General features: G+C 44.2%; 1 protein-coding gene across 1 annotated transcript in view; it reads right to left on the bottom strand.

Moving 5' to 3' along the window:
- Nucleotides 1-15,905, bottom strand: part of LOC126195052 (dipeptidase 1-like) — a 699,024-nt gene that overhangs the window by 253,153 nt on the left and 429,966 nt on the right. The window contains exon 9 of the mRNA XM_049933499.1: nucleotides 13,774-13,950. Coding sequence (XP_049789456.1) covers nucleotides 13,774-13,950 — 177 coding nt within the window. The remainder of the gene's footprint in view (nucleotides 1-13,773; nucleotides 13,951-15,905) is intronic.

Genomic DNA, 15,905 nt, shown 5'->3' on the forward strand with positions numbered 1-15,905 from the left:
AAACCGTCCACACGGTTACGAAAATAGTCACGGCAGATAAGTGCGAGACTATTGTACATCGTCTTAGTATCTCTTGCATCCAACGTGCTAAGAGCAACAATGTAGGGAAAACTAAGATTCTGTTAAGTGACGATCGGTTTGGCGTCAACGTGAAGATTCAGCAAGGCACAAGAAAAATTACCACATGTTTATACGAATAGTCGAACTAGAGAAAGTGTTCAATAATGTTTAATGGTAAAACGTTCGAAATTCTCAAGAAAGTGCGTATGCTATAGGAAAGGTCAGGTAATGTAAAATACGTTCAATAACCAAGAGGGAGAAAGAATAATGGATGACCAAGAATGCAGATAGGTAATGAGATAAGACTGTACTCTTTAGTCCCTACTCTTCTATCTATACGCCGAAGATGCAATCACGGGCGTAGAAGAAACGTTCAGGAGTGGAACTGAAATTCACTGTGGAAGGATATTGATGAAGAGATTCGATGATGACATAACCATCGTAAATGAAAGTGAGGAAGAGCTGCAGGATCTGTTGTTGACAACCAAGGTCCATGGTTTCGCGGTATCGACGCCACACCCGAACTTTACCATCAGCTCTTACCAACTGAAATCTGGACTCATCTGATGAGGCCACGGTATTACAATTGTCAAGGGTCGTACCGATATTGTCACAAGCCCAGGAGAGGCTCTACAGGCGATGTCGTGCTGTTAACAAAGGCACCCGCGTCGGTCGTCTGCTGCAATAGCGAATTAACGTGAAATTTCGCCGCGCTGACCTAACGGGTAGGTACGCCACAGCCGGCCGGTGTGGCCGTGCGGTTCTAAGCGCGTCAGTTTGGAACCGCGTGACCGCTACGGTCGCAGGTTCGAATCCTGCCTCGGGCATGGATGTGTGTGATGTCCTTAGGTTAGTTAGGTTTAAGTAGTTCTAAGTTCTAGGGGACTGATGACCTCAGTGGTTAAGGCCCATAGTGCTCAGAGCCAGGTACGCCACACGTTCCACATTGATTACCTCGGTTATTTTACTCGGGGCTGTTTGTCTGTCATCACCGACAAATCTACGCAAACGCCGCTGCTCTCGGTCGTTAATCGAGGGCCGTCGACAACTGCCTTGTCAAAGTTTAGGTGTAATGCATGAAATTTGGTGTTCGCGGCACCCTCTTGACAATGTGGATCTCGGAATATTGAATTCCCTAACGATTTCTGAAACCGAATGTGACGAGCGTCTAGCTCTGTTTTAATTCCCTTCGTGCTGCCATAATCACGTCGGAAACCTTCTCACATGAATCACGTGAATACAAATGACAGCTTCGCCAATACACTGACCTTTTATACCATGTGTGCGCGGCACTACCGCCATCCTAATAGCGTGAGCGCTGCAAGTGCAGTTATTCAAACTGCTCAAGAACCGTAGATAATACATCCGTGAAAGTTCTTCGATAAGTTAAGAATGTACAAAACTAAGAATAAATGAGGTTCAACAGTTCTGACAGGTTCCTTCTTTTTTTCTTTTTTATTGTGGGACTCAGAACTGCCCCAGTTCACAAAGAGTTAATCCAATACCCCCATAATCATGTTATTTTGAACTAAAATACACGCGTCACGGAAATACAGGCGGCCCGTCATGAAGAGGATAGGATTTTTGTCACCTGTTCATCGGCTGTGGGGCACCCTTTGATGCCTTTATGACAGTTTGTGTAAGCCGCTTACATTCTCCAGCTATACTATCCCTTGTCTTAGTGTTCCTTGTACATTCAACTGTGCGATACTAGCCAGTAATTTGTATTTGTTCCGTATTATAAAGTACACAGAAATTTTTATGTTCACAATACAAATGGTTCAAATGGCTCTGAGCACTATGGGACTTAACAGCTATGGTCATCAGTCCCCTAGAACTTAGAACTACTTAAACCTAACTAACCTAAGGACATCACACAACACCCAGCCATCACGAGGCAGAGAAAATCCCTGACCCCGCCGGGAATCGAACCCGGGAACCCGGGCGTGGGAAGCGAGAACGCTACCGCACGACCACGAGATGCGGGCTTCACAATACAGCTGAAGGCTCCCCACGTTCAGAGGTTTGAAATCCGAGTTAAAGAGAGATACCATACGTTGATACAAGCACATGTGGACTTTACCAAGTGGTTTACAAAATTCTTTCAGTCACATGTGGTCATTTAACCATTTGCCAAAAAAAAAAAAAATACAGCGGTATGTATAAAATGCTTTACAGAGAGGGTAAAGCCCAGGCCCGCACTTCCTGTGAAGCGCGCACGCTCAACACCTTTTCTTATTTTATTCATTTATTTATTCTTTCGTGGGACCAAATTAAGGAGAAGTCTCCATGGTCATGGAACGCCTCAGTACATCAAATTATAACACGATAGTAGAAACAGATAAAATGAAATATAAGAAACATATGCAGGCGACTAGTCGTAAGTTTAAATAAAGAAAATCAACAATGTAACACTGCAATTTGCTTAATTTTTCAGCTCTTCCAGGAGCTCCTCGACAGAATAGAAGGAGTGAGCCATGACGAAACTCTTCAGTTTGGACTTAAAAGTGTTTGGGCTACTGCTAAGATTTCTGAGTTTTGGGGTAGCTTATTGGAAATGGTTGCAGCAGAATACTGCACCCCTTTCTGAACAAGACTCACGGAAGTGCATTCCACATGCAGATTTGATTTCTGCCAAGTATTAACTGAGTGAAAGCTGCTAACTCTTGGGAATAAGCTAGTATTGCTAACAACAAACGACATTAAAGAAAATATATACTGTGAGGGCAATGTGAGAATTCCCAGACTGCTGAATAGGGGTCGACAAGAGGTTCTCGAACTTACACCACATATAGCTCGAACAGCCCGCTTTTGAGCCAAACATACCTTTTTTGAATCAGAAGAATTACTCAAAACAAAAAAATACCATACGACATAAGCGTATAAAAATATGCGAAGTAGACTACTTTTCGTGATGAACTTTCACGTATTTCAGATACTGTTCTAGTGGTAAATAAAGCGGCATTTAGTTTTTGAACAAGATCCTGAACATGGGCTTTCCACAACAGCTTACTATCTATCCGAACGCCTAGGAACTTGAACTGTTCCGTCTCGCTTATAATATGCCCATTCTGTCTGATCAAAATATCGGTTCTTGTTGAATTGTGAGTTAGAAACTGTAAAAACTGAGTCTTATTGTGATTTGTCGCCTCCTCGTCGTTTCACCGTCCTCAAACCATATGACAGTGGCATGCGAATAGCCGACAGACTTCGCCATTTTCAAGAAGCTCGTTCCCAGGTACCAGTCCATAACCGTTTGTCCTCCATCAAATCCCTACATAACTACTGGATGCATTCATTACGTAATGCAAGACATTTTCTTTCTGAAAGCGGGTTGGTTTTATTCTTGATTCTAATACATCGTAGTATGCCCCACCCTTTTGGCTACAAAACCATACTTTTCAACATAATCTCCGTTCGATGCGGTAGCCTTACGCCATCTTCCTAGGAGGTCCTCTGTGTCAGCATGGTGCCATCCTCTTGGTCGACTCGAAACCAACACGTTGTTGCATAACCTCCCCATCATCCATACACTGCTTTCCGCGGAGTGCATCATGCATTGGGCCATAAAGGTGGTGGAAGTCGAAATGTGCGAGATGTGGGCTGTAGGATGGATGATGAACAGTCCAATGATGTTTTGTGAGTTCCTCACAGGTGTACAGGCTTGTGTGAGGTCTTGCGTTGTATGGAGATGGAGAAGATAGTTTGCAGGCTTATGTAGCTTCTTCAGATTCCTGCACGTAGCCCAATTCACGTCGGAGGTGATCGTTGCATCATGTCGGATGACATCAAATTGAATAGCCCCTTCAGAGGCCGATAAGACCTTCACATTGAGTTTATTGGCGGAGGGGGTTACTTTGCACTTCTTCTTCGGAAAGGGGTGGTATAGTATCCTCCATGGATTGCAGTTTCGTTTCTGGCTCGAAGTGATGAACCAATATTTCTTCGGCTGTGACGGTATTCGAGAAATAAATGTCACGACCAGTCTCGTAACGCGCAAGCAATTCCTCATTTATGGTCCTTCGTTGCTCTTTATGCTCTTCTGTTAGTCGCCGAGGAACCCAGCAGCCACACATCTTTAAATATCCCAACTGATAAAAGCGTGTGTCAGCACTGTCATCAGAGACTTCTAGTTGGGCAGCGAAGTGTTTGTCTGTGATCCATCGATTACCTCGAATGAGAGTGTGTGCACGTCTCAAAACTGCGCATGCCTGGGACGCGCGCGGTGGTGGGCACGCGCGAGATCGATCAAGTTTGCGCGACCCTGTTGCGATGATGACAGACGCCTCGCCCAACGACTCACCGTGATTTTGTTCACTGCGAGTCAGCGTAGGCACTCTGCAACCGCCTATGAATGTCTGCGATGGTCTGGTTTTCCTCGAAACGAAACTAAATGATATCTCTCTGTCTGGAACGCATTTCCGTTACAGACGCTGTTTTGAATTCTATGTACAGGGCCACCGCCTATCGGAACTTCACGAAACCATATGGGTTGAAACGGGAATATGCCATGTCGCCCCACAACAAATTCTGCGTTTCTCAACCGAAACCGACCAAGAAAAGAATGTGATGCCTTACTTTTTGGGTTTCCACATTTGCGGTCTGCATCGTCATTGTTTCTTCGCAGTTCAAGCGTCCGCAAGCCCTACCAGACGACATTCAGTCTCACGGGGGACAGAGCGCGTAATGTATCGGTTCATCAGAATAAGTTTTCCACTGTCTTAAACTAGGTTGTTACAACTTTGAACATATAGTCCGCAGATCGTGGTCGTGCGGTAGCGTTCTCGCTTCCCACACCCGGGTTCTCGGGTTCGATTCCCGGCGGGGTCAGGGATTTTCTCTGCCTCGTGATGACTGGGTGTTCTGTGCTGTCCTTAGGTTAGTTAGATTTAAGTAGTTCTAAGTTCTAGCGGACTGATGACCTCAGAAGTTAAGTGGTGGTGGTGGTTAGTGGTTAACGTCCCGTCGACAACGACGTCATTAGAGACGGAGCGCAAGTTCTGGTTAGGGAAAGATTGGGAAGGAAATCGGCCGTGCCCTTTCAAAGGAACCATCCCGGCATTTGCCTGAAACAATTTAGGGAAATCACGGAAAACCTAAATCAGGATTGCCGGAGACGGGATTGAACCGTCGTACTCCCGAATGCGAGTCCAGTGTGCTGGCAAATGCGCCACCTCGCTCGGTTAGAAGTTAAGTCTCATAGTGCTCAGAGAGATTTGAACCATCATCAGGAGGATAGGAGCTGGGCGGAAAGCTTTTGGTACCAAAACGTGCTAAGAAATTACATTTTTGTTTTCATGTCCATCTTGTGCAATCACCGTTAAGTATCAATCAGTATTATTCCTTATTTTAAGTTATGCAGTTTCAGAGCGTTTTTCACAAGCAGCATTCCGCCTTTATTTTCAAAGCATCTTCAGTGGTAATTCGAGAAGTATGAAATACATATTACGTTTCTACGTTTTGATATTTAGAGATTTAATGCGTATTTCTTTCAAACTTCTTTCTAACTTGTTTTACACACACACACATATATACACTCCTGGAAATTGAAATAAGAACACCGTGAATTCATTGTCCCAGGAAGGGGAAACTTTATTGACACATTCCTGGGGTCAGATACATCACATGATCACACTGACAGAACCACAGGCACATAGACACAGGCAACAGAGCATGCGCAATGTCGGCACTAGTACAGTGTATATCCACCTTTCGCAGCAATGCAGGCTGCTATTCTCCCATGGAGACGATCGTAGAGATGCTGGATGTAGTCCTGTGGAACGGCTTGCCATGCCATTTTCACCTGGCGCCTCAGCTGGACCAGCGTTCGTGCCGGACGTGCAGACCGCGTGAGACGACGCTTCATCCAGTCCCAAACATGCTCAATGGGGGACAGATCCGGAGATCTTGCTGGCCAGGGTAGTTGACTTACACCTTCTAGAGCACGTTGGGTGGCACGGGATACATGCGGACGTGCATTGTCTTGTTGGAACAGCAAGTTCCCTTGCCGGTCTAGGAATGGTAGAACGATGGGTTCGATGACGGTTTGGATGTACCGTGCACTATTCAGTGTCCCCTCGACGATCACCAGTGGTGTACGGCCAGTGTAGGAGATCGCTCCCCACACCATGATGCCGGGTGTTGGCCCTGTGTGCCTCGGTCGTATGCAGTCCTGATTGTGGCGCTCACCTGCACGGCGCCAAACACGCATACGACCATCATTGGCACCAAGGCAGAAGCGACTCTCATCGCTGAAGACGACACGTCTCCATTCGTCCCTCCATTCACGCCTGTCGCGACACCACTGGAGGCGGGTTGCACGATGCTGGGGCGTGAGCGGAAGACGGCCAAACGGTGTGCGGGACCGTAGCCCAGCTTCATGGAGACGGTTGCGAATGGTCCTCGCCGATACCCCAGGAGCAACAGTGTCCCTAATTTGCTGGGAAGTGGCGGTGCGGTCCCCTACGGCACTGCGTAGGATCCTACGGTCTTGGCGTGCATCCGTGCGTCGCTGCGGTCCGGTCCCAGGTCGACGGGCACGTGCACCTTCCGCCGACCACTGGCGACAACATCGATGTACGGTGGAGACCTCACGCCCCACGTGTTGAGCAATTCGGCGATACGTCCACCCGGCCTCCCGCATGCCCACTATACGCCCTCGCTCAAAGTCCGTCAACTGCACATACGGTTCACGTCCACGCTGTCGCGGCATGCTACCAGTGTTGAAGACTGCGATGGAGCTCCGTATGCCACGGCAAACTGGCTGACACTGACGGCGGCGGTGCACAAATGCTGCGCAGCTAGCGCCATTCGACGGCCAACACCGCGGTTCCTGGTGTGTCCGCTGTGCCGTGCGTGTGATCATTGCTTGTACAGCCCTCTCGCAGTGTCCGGAGCAAGTATGGTGGGTCTGACACACCAGTGTCAATGTGTTCTTTTTTGCATTTCCAGGAGTGTATATACGAAACTGTGAAAGTGTTCAAAAGAGCAGTACTGATAAGGTTGGCAATACTCAAAAGCTACAAAAAAAAGAAAGAAAAAAAGGAAAGATGGAGAAACGGAACATGCACTGTTAGTACATGGTACGCCAAATTTGTGAAAAAAAGCTGTTTTGAATCTATAAAAACCATAGTCGAGAATTCTCAGTGAAGAAGCTTTACAAACAAGTGCGGGACGCGTCTGATGAGAAATACTCTTAAACTGCAGTAAGCTTCAAAGGGAGACTAACAACAACTTACATGCTAAGAGAGTTTCATACTGAAAATGCTTTCCGATTTTCGACTAGACCGAGAATATGAGCACAAACATAACGCACCGTGTCTGTGTGACCTGAGACTCATGTGTAAATAGGTTGTACTTCAATAATGTTTAAATTAAGTAATAATGACATTGTTATCGAATCGGTGGTAAAATTAGTAGTTACCTTCTCATCTGGCGAAAAGAAATTTGCGCTGTTCATGAAATGTAGATACGTATTACTTTTAGTTAAGAAACTGTTGAATCGCTTCCATCATCAGCCATGGTATGCAAACAAACAACTGGGAGTAACATTGTGTGCGCATACGATGCGGAAAGTCATATACACTACGTCACAAAAAGTGTACTGACAGTCCTGTGGAATGTGGAATCGACAGGTACGTGTCACGTGAGGCGGACGCACCACTATAAAAGGAGGCGGGAAATTTTGCGTTGTAAGCGGAGAAGGTGTAATGGGAACGGGTCGGTCAGTAGAACATGGACTCGTCGCTGGATGTCAGCTCAGTAACACAACTAGTCGTTGGATGTCACCTGAGTAACGCATCCGTCAAGGACATTTGAAGCCTTTTACAACTGCACAAGTCGGCTGTTGTTGATGTACTTTGAAGGAACAAAGCAGAACCAGGAAGAACTCATGGACTGACGGATATGGACCGTCGAGCTTTGCAGTAGGCGGCTGTAAAAATAGTGTGGTGTCACCGCCAGACACCACACTTGCTAGGTGGTAGCTTTAAATCGGCCGCGGTCCGTTAGTATACGTCGGACCCGCGTGTCGCCACTGTCAGTGATAGCAGACCGAGCGCCACCACACGGCAGGTCTAAAGAGATGTACTAGCACTCGCCCCAGTTGTACAGCCGACTTTGCAAGGAAAGGTTCACTGACAAATACGCTCTGATTTGCCGAGACGATAGTTAGCATAGCCTTCAGCTACATTTGCTACGACCTAGCAAGGCGCCGTATTCAATTGATATTGAGATTCTATTAATGTATCATCAAGAGCGATGTTCTACAAATGTGGATTAAAGTTAAGTATTCCAGAAGCTACGTACTTTTCTTTATAGCATTCATTACGTATCCTGTTTCAGGCCTCACGCCAGCCTGCGTGAGTTTAAGCGCGTGCCTTTCGGCTTCCTCTCATTGTGTCTAAGCTGTCTTGTCTAGACACAACAAATAGCATGAGCGGAAGAAATTACTCATGAGTTACACTGTGCTACCAGAAATCCTGCTACTACAATGATTATGGGTAAGGAGTTATGAAGATTGGGGTACAGTCGGCGAGAAGCTCCTCATTAGGCAGAAATTTCTGTAGTCAGTGCTAAGTGACGCTCCGGGTGGTATAAATAGCGACGCCACTGGACAATTGATGACTGGAAGCTGGTGATTTGGTGCGATTAATCACGCTGTACCCTATGGCAATCTGATGGAAGTGTTTGGTCTGGGATATGCCTGGAGAAAGGCACGTGTCATCATGTGTAGTGCCAGCAGTGAAGTGCGAAGGAAGTGATGTTAAGGAATGGAGGGTGTTTCGTGATTAGCAAAACGATGGTTGAGGAAGGATATGAGCACATTTTACGGAATTATGCACTGACTGAAACAGAGGAACAGTTAAGAGACGATGACTGGTTGTACCAGCATAACAATGCATCCCGTCATAAAGCAGCATCTGAAAGACAATGGTTTATGGACTTAACATTCCTGAAACGGACTGGCCCGCCCAGAGCCCCGACCTGAGCCCAATGGAACGAGTTAGAATCTCTCCGCTCCAGACACTAGCATCCAACTCCCTGCCTCTTCTTATTTGGGCTGCTGAGGAAGAGTGGGGTGCCATTCCTCCACAGACATTGACACACCTCATTGGATATACCCTGCAGAGCTCAAAGCACCATAAATGCGAAGGGTTGACACAACCCATATTAGTACTCCCTAAAAGGTGTGCGAATACGTTTGATCATGTAGTGTAGTTTCCATTACGTGCGACAAAAACACGAGACATTTTTCCGATAGCTGCTAACTGTAGCTGGTCTACAAATAACTTATTCATAATCTCTGTAATAATGACCAAGACTGTGTGATACCTAATGGATGGAGTGTCGCAAACACTGATGTAGTTTCGCTTGGTGTTGTGTAATTGGTACGAGACATCGTCATGACATTTCGCCATAATTCGCGGCCGGCCCGTGTGGCCGAGCGGTTCTAGGCGCTTCAGTCTGGAATCGCGCGACCGCTACGGTCGCAGGTTCGAATCCTGCCTCGGGCATGGATGGGTGTAGTGTCCTTAGGTTAGTTAGGTTTAAGTAGTTCTAAGTTCTAGGGGACTAATGACCACTAGATGTTAAGTCCCATAGTGATCAGAGCCGTTTGAACCATAATTCGCGCTAAGTAAGAACGCAGCTATACACAAAAACTGACAGTTCAATTAATACTTTCTAACAATAAAAATATGTAACCACAAGTGCCATGACTAGAGCGTACGACTAATGGAAATGCTGAATAAACTTAACTGTCAGAAAATATAACCACTTCCTGTGAATTATAACACAAAATACCACGTCTATACTCCCAGAAAGAAATATTTCTTCAGTCCACTACATACCACACCACTAAGGACTACAAATGTTAAGTTATGCTAATAGTAGTTTTTTGAAGCCAGAGAGGAGTCATTACTCTCATAAATCTAAAAAAAAAGTGATGGGAAGAACCCCCATATTCCATTAGTCTGAGACGCACGCTGTAATGTGTTACTGATGGCATGAATACGAATAAATAATGGGAAGAACCATCAAAATATATTACCTTGAAACGTCCCCTTAGAAAAATTTATGAATTACTGCGCTGATAAACCTGTTACGTTATTTGATTTTCAAACAGCTGAGCAGAACTGAACGCACTCGGACATTTCTCTCTTTACTTATTCTGATCAACACTACACTGACACACAATATTTTTAGCGCAACGCAATCTGACTTTCAATAATCCCCACCAAAGATGGCCCTGACTGACAATACCTATACCTTTCATGAATCACTTACATCACAAAAATCTTCGTTACTCGAACTACTGCAAAACAGCGAGCGCCAATACCGCCAGCTAAATAAAAGATTCTAACTACAGAAGGCACTAACTACTGATAGGCATAGTTAGCAAATGAAAGATATTGATAGAGAACAAACAATGTATTTACCTTAATAGTGTTCAAAAGTCATTATATATATATATATATATATATATATATATATATATATATATATATATATATCAGTTCATGACATCCAGTCTTACAAATTTTCTCTCTCTGATGGACACACGGCCAGATCATCCGCTCTCAGAACTCCATCTCTCCCCCCACATCCACCACTGTTGGCGGCTCACCTCCAACTGCGCAACGCTACGCGCTGTTCACATCCAACTGCCCAACACTACAATATCGAATATTGCAACAATGCCAACCAGCACACAGACTGCACACAGCACAGTCAGTGATTTTCATACAGAGCGCTATGTGGCGTTACGAACATAAAAACCTAAACAGCCTACTTACAACCTTAGTGGGAGACCCACATACCAAGAAATTTTCCAAGGTAATAGCTCTATAGCTCTCTCCCTCCCCCCCTTCTTTTTTTTTTTTTTTTTTTTAGTGCTGAATTCGTATGTGACACGTACAGTTCCGTCTCAATGCTACATCTTTATATACAGGAATTTTGTGCCCTTTGACTAATAAAGTACAATCTCCTTTCTTTGTAAATAATGTAAAAGGGTCGTTTCTCCGATGAGCTGCTTGTTCTACGTATGGGTGAAGAGATGAAAATTAGACTCGCATCATAATTTCCATTGGCCCTGATACCAAACGTCCAACACTTTGATGTCTTGATTAATGGTCTGTCGTTGTTCCACACTGGCATCTCTCGAATCTTTTGGAGGGAATTCAAAGTGACTGTTCAAAGAGTGACACTTGAGTATCATCAAGCAACTTAAATCTTGAATATTTTCAATATATTTGTTACAACAGGTATATGAGTCCTTCTAGCTGAGTATGAACTTGCTATCAAATTCCTTGAAAGACAACAAACAATTAGTATGACTCAGTCACTTTTTATTCAAAGTTAAAATCGGATATACTTTTTTAATGACAGCGGTGTTTCAACTTAGTTTCCAATAAGTGACGAAATTTCTCACAGAGATGCTTGAAACAGTCTCCATTTCTGACTAAGAATTTCACCTATTGTTTCATTAGGCCCAGCTTAACGTGTAGATATTTTATCGGCTGCACGATTTTCTAGTGCAATAGGAGAGCAAACAAGAAGCTTGTCACTATAGTTACATTTATCAACCAGTGAATCGTAATCCACTGAAATGTAAATTTCGAATGATTACTGATTGACATAGTATGTGAAATATATAGCATTTAAATTAAAAACAGTTATTTTTTCCAATATTTTGTCTTAATTGTAAAAAGAAATGGTAAGCAATACGTCTGTTTCGTTAGGATACTAGGCTTCAGAACACTAAAAGTTCAATACGTCGTTGGTAATACGGAAACACACATGAAACGTAGCTTCAAGAGTGCACAAAGGGAGTGTTTTGAGGATGTTACTGTTCTCGACGCATATATAAATGATATAATGTATAACGCCCAAGGCTACGTGACGTCGTATGGAGGAGTCGCTGTTGCATGTGGGAAATCTATAATGCCAGAAAACTGTAGCAAAACGCAGCAAGACCTGCTGAGGATCGACGGCCAGCGCAGAGACTGTCAGCTGACCCTCCTCGTAAACGATCTGTGATTTACCAACTACACAAATCTATTTGTAGGGAAAGCCCCCTATTCTGCTCCTAGTCGTGGATATTTTGATGATGATCGGAGAACTGCGTGAGTTGTGAAAAAGAGTGTGTGTTTGCTTGAGTCGTAGCAACATACTCAGAACACACAATTTAATTTTCTGGATGTACACCATTTGGGGTTAAAAACTTCGTCACATACCTGACGTAGAAGACTGCGAGAGATAGAATTACAGCTGTTGGTTCACCGAGAGAGGTGGTGCAGTGGGTAGCACACTGGACTCGCATTCGGAAGGACGACGGTTCAATCCCGCGTCCGGCTATCCTGATTAAGGTTTTCCGTGATTTTCCTAATTCGCTCCGAGCACATGCTTGTATGGTTCTTTGAAAGGGCACTGCCGACTTCCTTCCCCGTCCTTCTCTAATCCAACGAGACCGATTATCTCGCTGTCTGGTCTCCTCCCCCAAACTACCCTACCCTACTGCTGTTAGTTATAGCCGCTAAAATGGACGTAATGCTACAGATCAGGAATTCTAGTGACGCAAGCCAAAGCCATGTCCTGTATCGCTACTATATGCACAATGAAGCAATCGTACAGCAGTCTTTACAGAGAGACCCAGAGAAAACTGTCTTTCTTCGAGTGTCGTGGCATCTTCTTTAGCGACGTGTCAAAGTGGTATCTTAAAATATATGTGTTGAAAGTTTGTAACTGTGACAAGTGTTTATAGAATTATTAACATATTTGTGCTGTTCATGAAGGAGGGTGGCGGCAAATGAACTACATCTTCCAAATGGATCAAACGGAGCAGCTTAGCTCTGTATACACAACCGACTCTTCTAAACTTCCACTTTTTCTCATGTCAAGAGACACTGAAGAGATGTTTGGAACTTCGCTCAAGATATTTGCCCCTTGTCAGGTGAACATTATCCTTACGTCATTATCCGTCATCCCATTGTGAGCAAATGCTAGCTGAGAAACCTTGTTCCGCAACCAGAAACAGAATCGCATGTCCTAGTCGGGCGTCACCGAGCTTTTGTACCTTGGGGACCTTAGTAATGTAGACGAGCAGTTGTTCACTCGTTTTTGAAATAGTAAGTACAGACATTTTATATCAGTGTGACAAATATATACACAGGTCAGTCTCAGCAGCTCTGTGACATCCGTGATATATCATACTTCCACAAGCCAAAATTGCATAAAAATTCCTTTATTTACAAATAAATGCTTTCGACAGACTTTGCTATCATCATCAGGTGTTAAAAATTTTTTGTTATAAGATTTGTTTATTTTTAGTCGATCTCAAGCCAAGTTTTGATGCAGGCCTAGATAGAATGTTGCACGCTTTACAAAGTCTTTATTTATGACAAACTTTATATAATGTGCCACGTTTTATCTACATGATAACTTGAGGTATAACAAAAATTTTTGAAGACCTGAAGATGACAGCAAAGTCTGTCGAAACCGGTTGTTGGTAAAAAAGAAATATTTATGCGATCTCGGTTTAAGAATTTTTTTAGCAGGTAAAACAGATCGTTCCTTCTGATTTCTCAACATGAGAAAATTGAGATTGACGACGTAATTGGTTTATTTTCAACCGATGAGGACTCAGCACAGCTTCAAACTGGAAAGAAGCACCTAGTCGAGAATGTAGAGAAATGAGAGGACAGACTGTCTTACCAGCTGGGTGAGCACGGAGTCAGGCACGTTGCGGGGGTTGTCGCAGAGGGCGGCTGCGGCGGAGTGCGAGAAGATGACGGGGCTGCGGCTGACGTTGAGCACCGCCTGCACCGTGGCGGGCGCCGCGTGCGACAGGTCCACCACCACTCCCAGGCGGTTCAGCTCACGCACCACCACCTGGCCAACAGGCAGCACGCCCACACCTGTCACAGACGAGCTACGTAGCTCCGTGAGAAACCACACAGCGCTGGTTTTCAAAACGATAAGCCCAAGAAAACAGGTTCACCACATCCTTAAAGCACTTCAGCTCATGTGCCTGCCACCACCTGACCCCAGGCAGTAAGCTGACACTTGTCACTGCCAACCCAGGTAATGCACCTAAAACGTACACAGCGCTGATTTCAAAGGAAGAAGCCCAAGAAAACAGGTCCACTACCGCATCCAACTGGTTAGGTTCGCACTCCATCATCTGGCAGACAGGCAGCATGCCACAGTCTGTCACTGCCAAGCTACCACACCATGAGACCATCGCGCCGTGAGATGGTACGCAGCACTGGATGTAAAAACGGGAAGTTCAAGAAAACAGGACCACCACCACAACCAGGCAGTTCATCTCGTGAACCACCATCTGGCCAACAGAGCATCTCGCCAACACCCTTAACAGATAATACAGGCCAACGATGGAAAAACTTTTTTGCTGAAAACAACTTACGCTTATGTTTTTTTATGGTGGGAAATCGAAATAAGATACTTAAACTGTATCACCCACCATTTCTTCACATTTTAGAGTTAAATTTATTAAATTAAGCGATTTTTAACAGGATTTAACAGCTTTTATACAGTTAAAATAATTTAAAAAGGAGGAGTAATGAATGTGGATTACGTTGGTAGCACTGCTGAAAAACATTTACTGGCAAAAAAGGTCGATTCTATTTTTGTGTTAGCAGATGGTGTTTTGTTTACTCCCAACCTAACCTCACTTTCCCGTCTCCTGTACATGTGCTCAGTACAATGTCTTACAGTGATTGTAAAAACTGTGCTGACAGTTTTTGTTATATTTGTGGTAAATTTGTGATTAAAAACACCAAAAAATTACAGATTTTGTGAAGAAGGTTTATCTATCATACTTTAGATCTAAACTTGGTGATCAAGATAAATCTTGGGCGCCACGTAAGGTATTTTATATGTGTGTTGCGGATCGGAGAAAATGGTCCAATATGGAGAAAAAGGCCTTTAGATTTGCTGTTCCTATGATATCGAGGGAGCCATGAAATCATTCCGATGATTGCTGCTTTTGCAATGTTGATACTACTGGTTGTAATTCGAAAAACAAGAAGGTAATAAGCTCCCCCAACCTTCCGTCCGCCATCCCACCAGTAGGGCATGGTGTAGATTTGCCGGTTCCTGAACCAGAAGTATGTTCTGATGTACAGTTTGATTCACATGAACCAGATGATGACGAAGTCCATTGTAATACAGAAAGTCTAGAGCCCAAATTGTTTACTCAGACCGAGCTTAACGATTTGGTAAGGGATCTGGGCTTAACGAAAGGGAAAGCTGAAATGCTTGGCTCTAGATTAAAAGAAAAGAACTTATTGGCAGTTGGAACCATCATATACATGTATATAAAGTGAGAGCAGCAATTTTCCAAGTTTTTTCAACAAAAGGTGATTTAGTGTACTGATCAGACATTCCCAGTCTGATGAATGCGTTGGGTATTGAATACAAAAAGGAAGACTGGAGGCTGTTTATTGATTCATCCAAAACTAGTTTAAAGACTGTTTCATAACACAATAGTAACATGTATGCATCTATACCTGTTGGACATTCTATACATATGAAAGAACGGTATGAAAACCTAGAAATAGTGCTAAATAAAATAGTCTATTCTCCTCAAAGTTGGATGATATGTGGCGGTCTAAAAGTAACATGCATGCTCCTTGCTCAACAAGGTGGCTTTAGCAAATTTCCATGTTTCTTGTGTGAATGGGACAGTAGGGCTAGGGATCAACACTGGTGCGGAAAGAACTGACCTGTTAGGGAGTCTTTAAGACCTTGTGAGAAGAACATTCTACGTGAAAACCTAGTAGGTCCAAAAACGTACTCCTGCTACCTCTACATATAAAGTTAGG

The sequence above is a fragment of the Schistocerca nitens genome, chromosome 7, assembly GCF_023898315.1.
Source record: "Schistocerca nitens isolate TAMUIC-IGC-003100 chromosome 7, iqSchNite1.1, whole genome shotgun sequence".
In the NCBI taxonomy this organism is placed as follows: Eukaryota; Metazoa; Arthropoda; class Insecta; order Orthoptera; family Acrididae; genus Schistocerca; species Schistocerca nitens.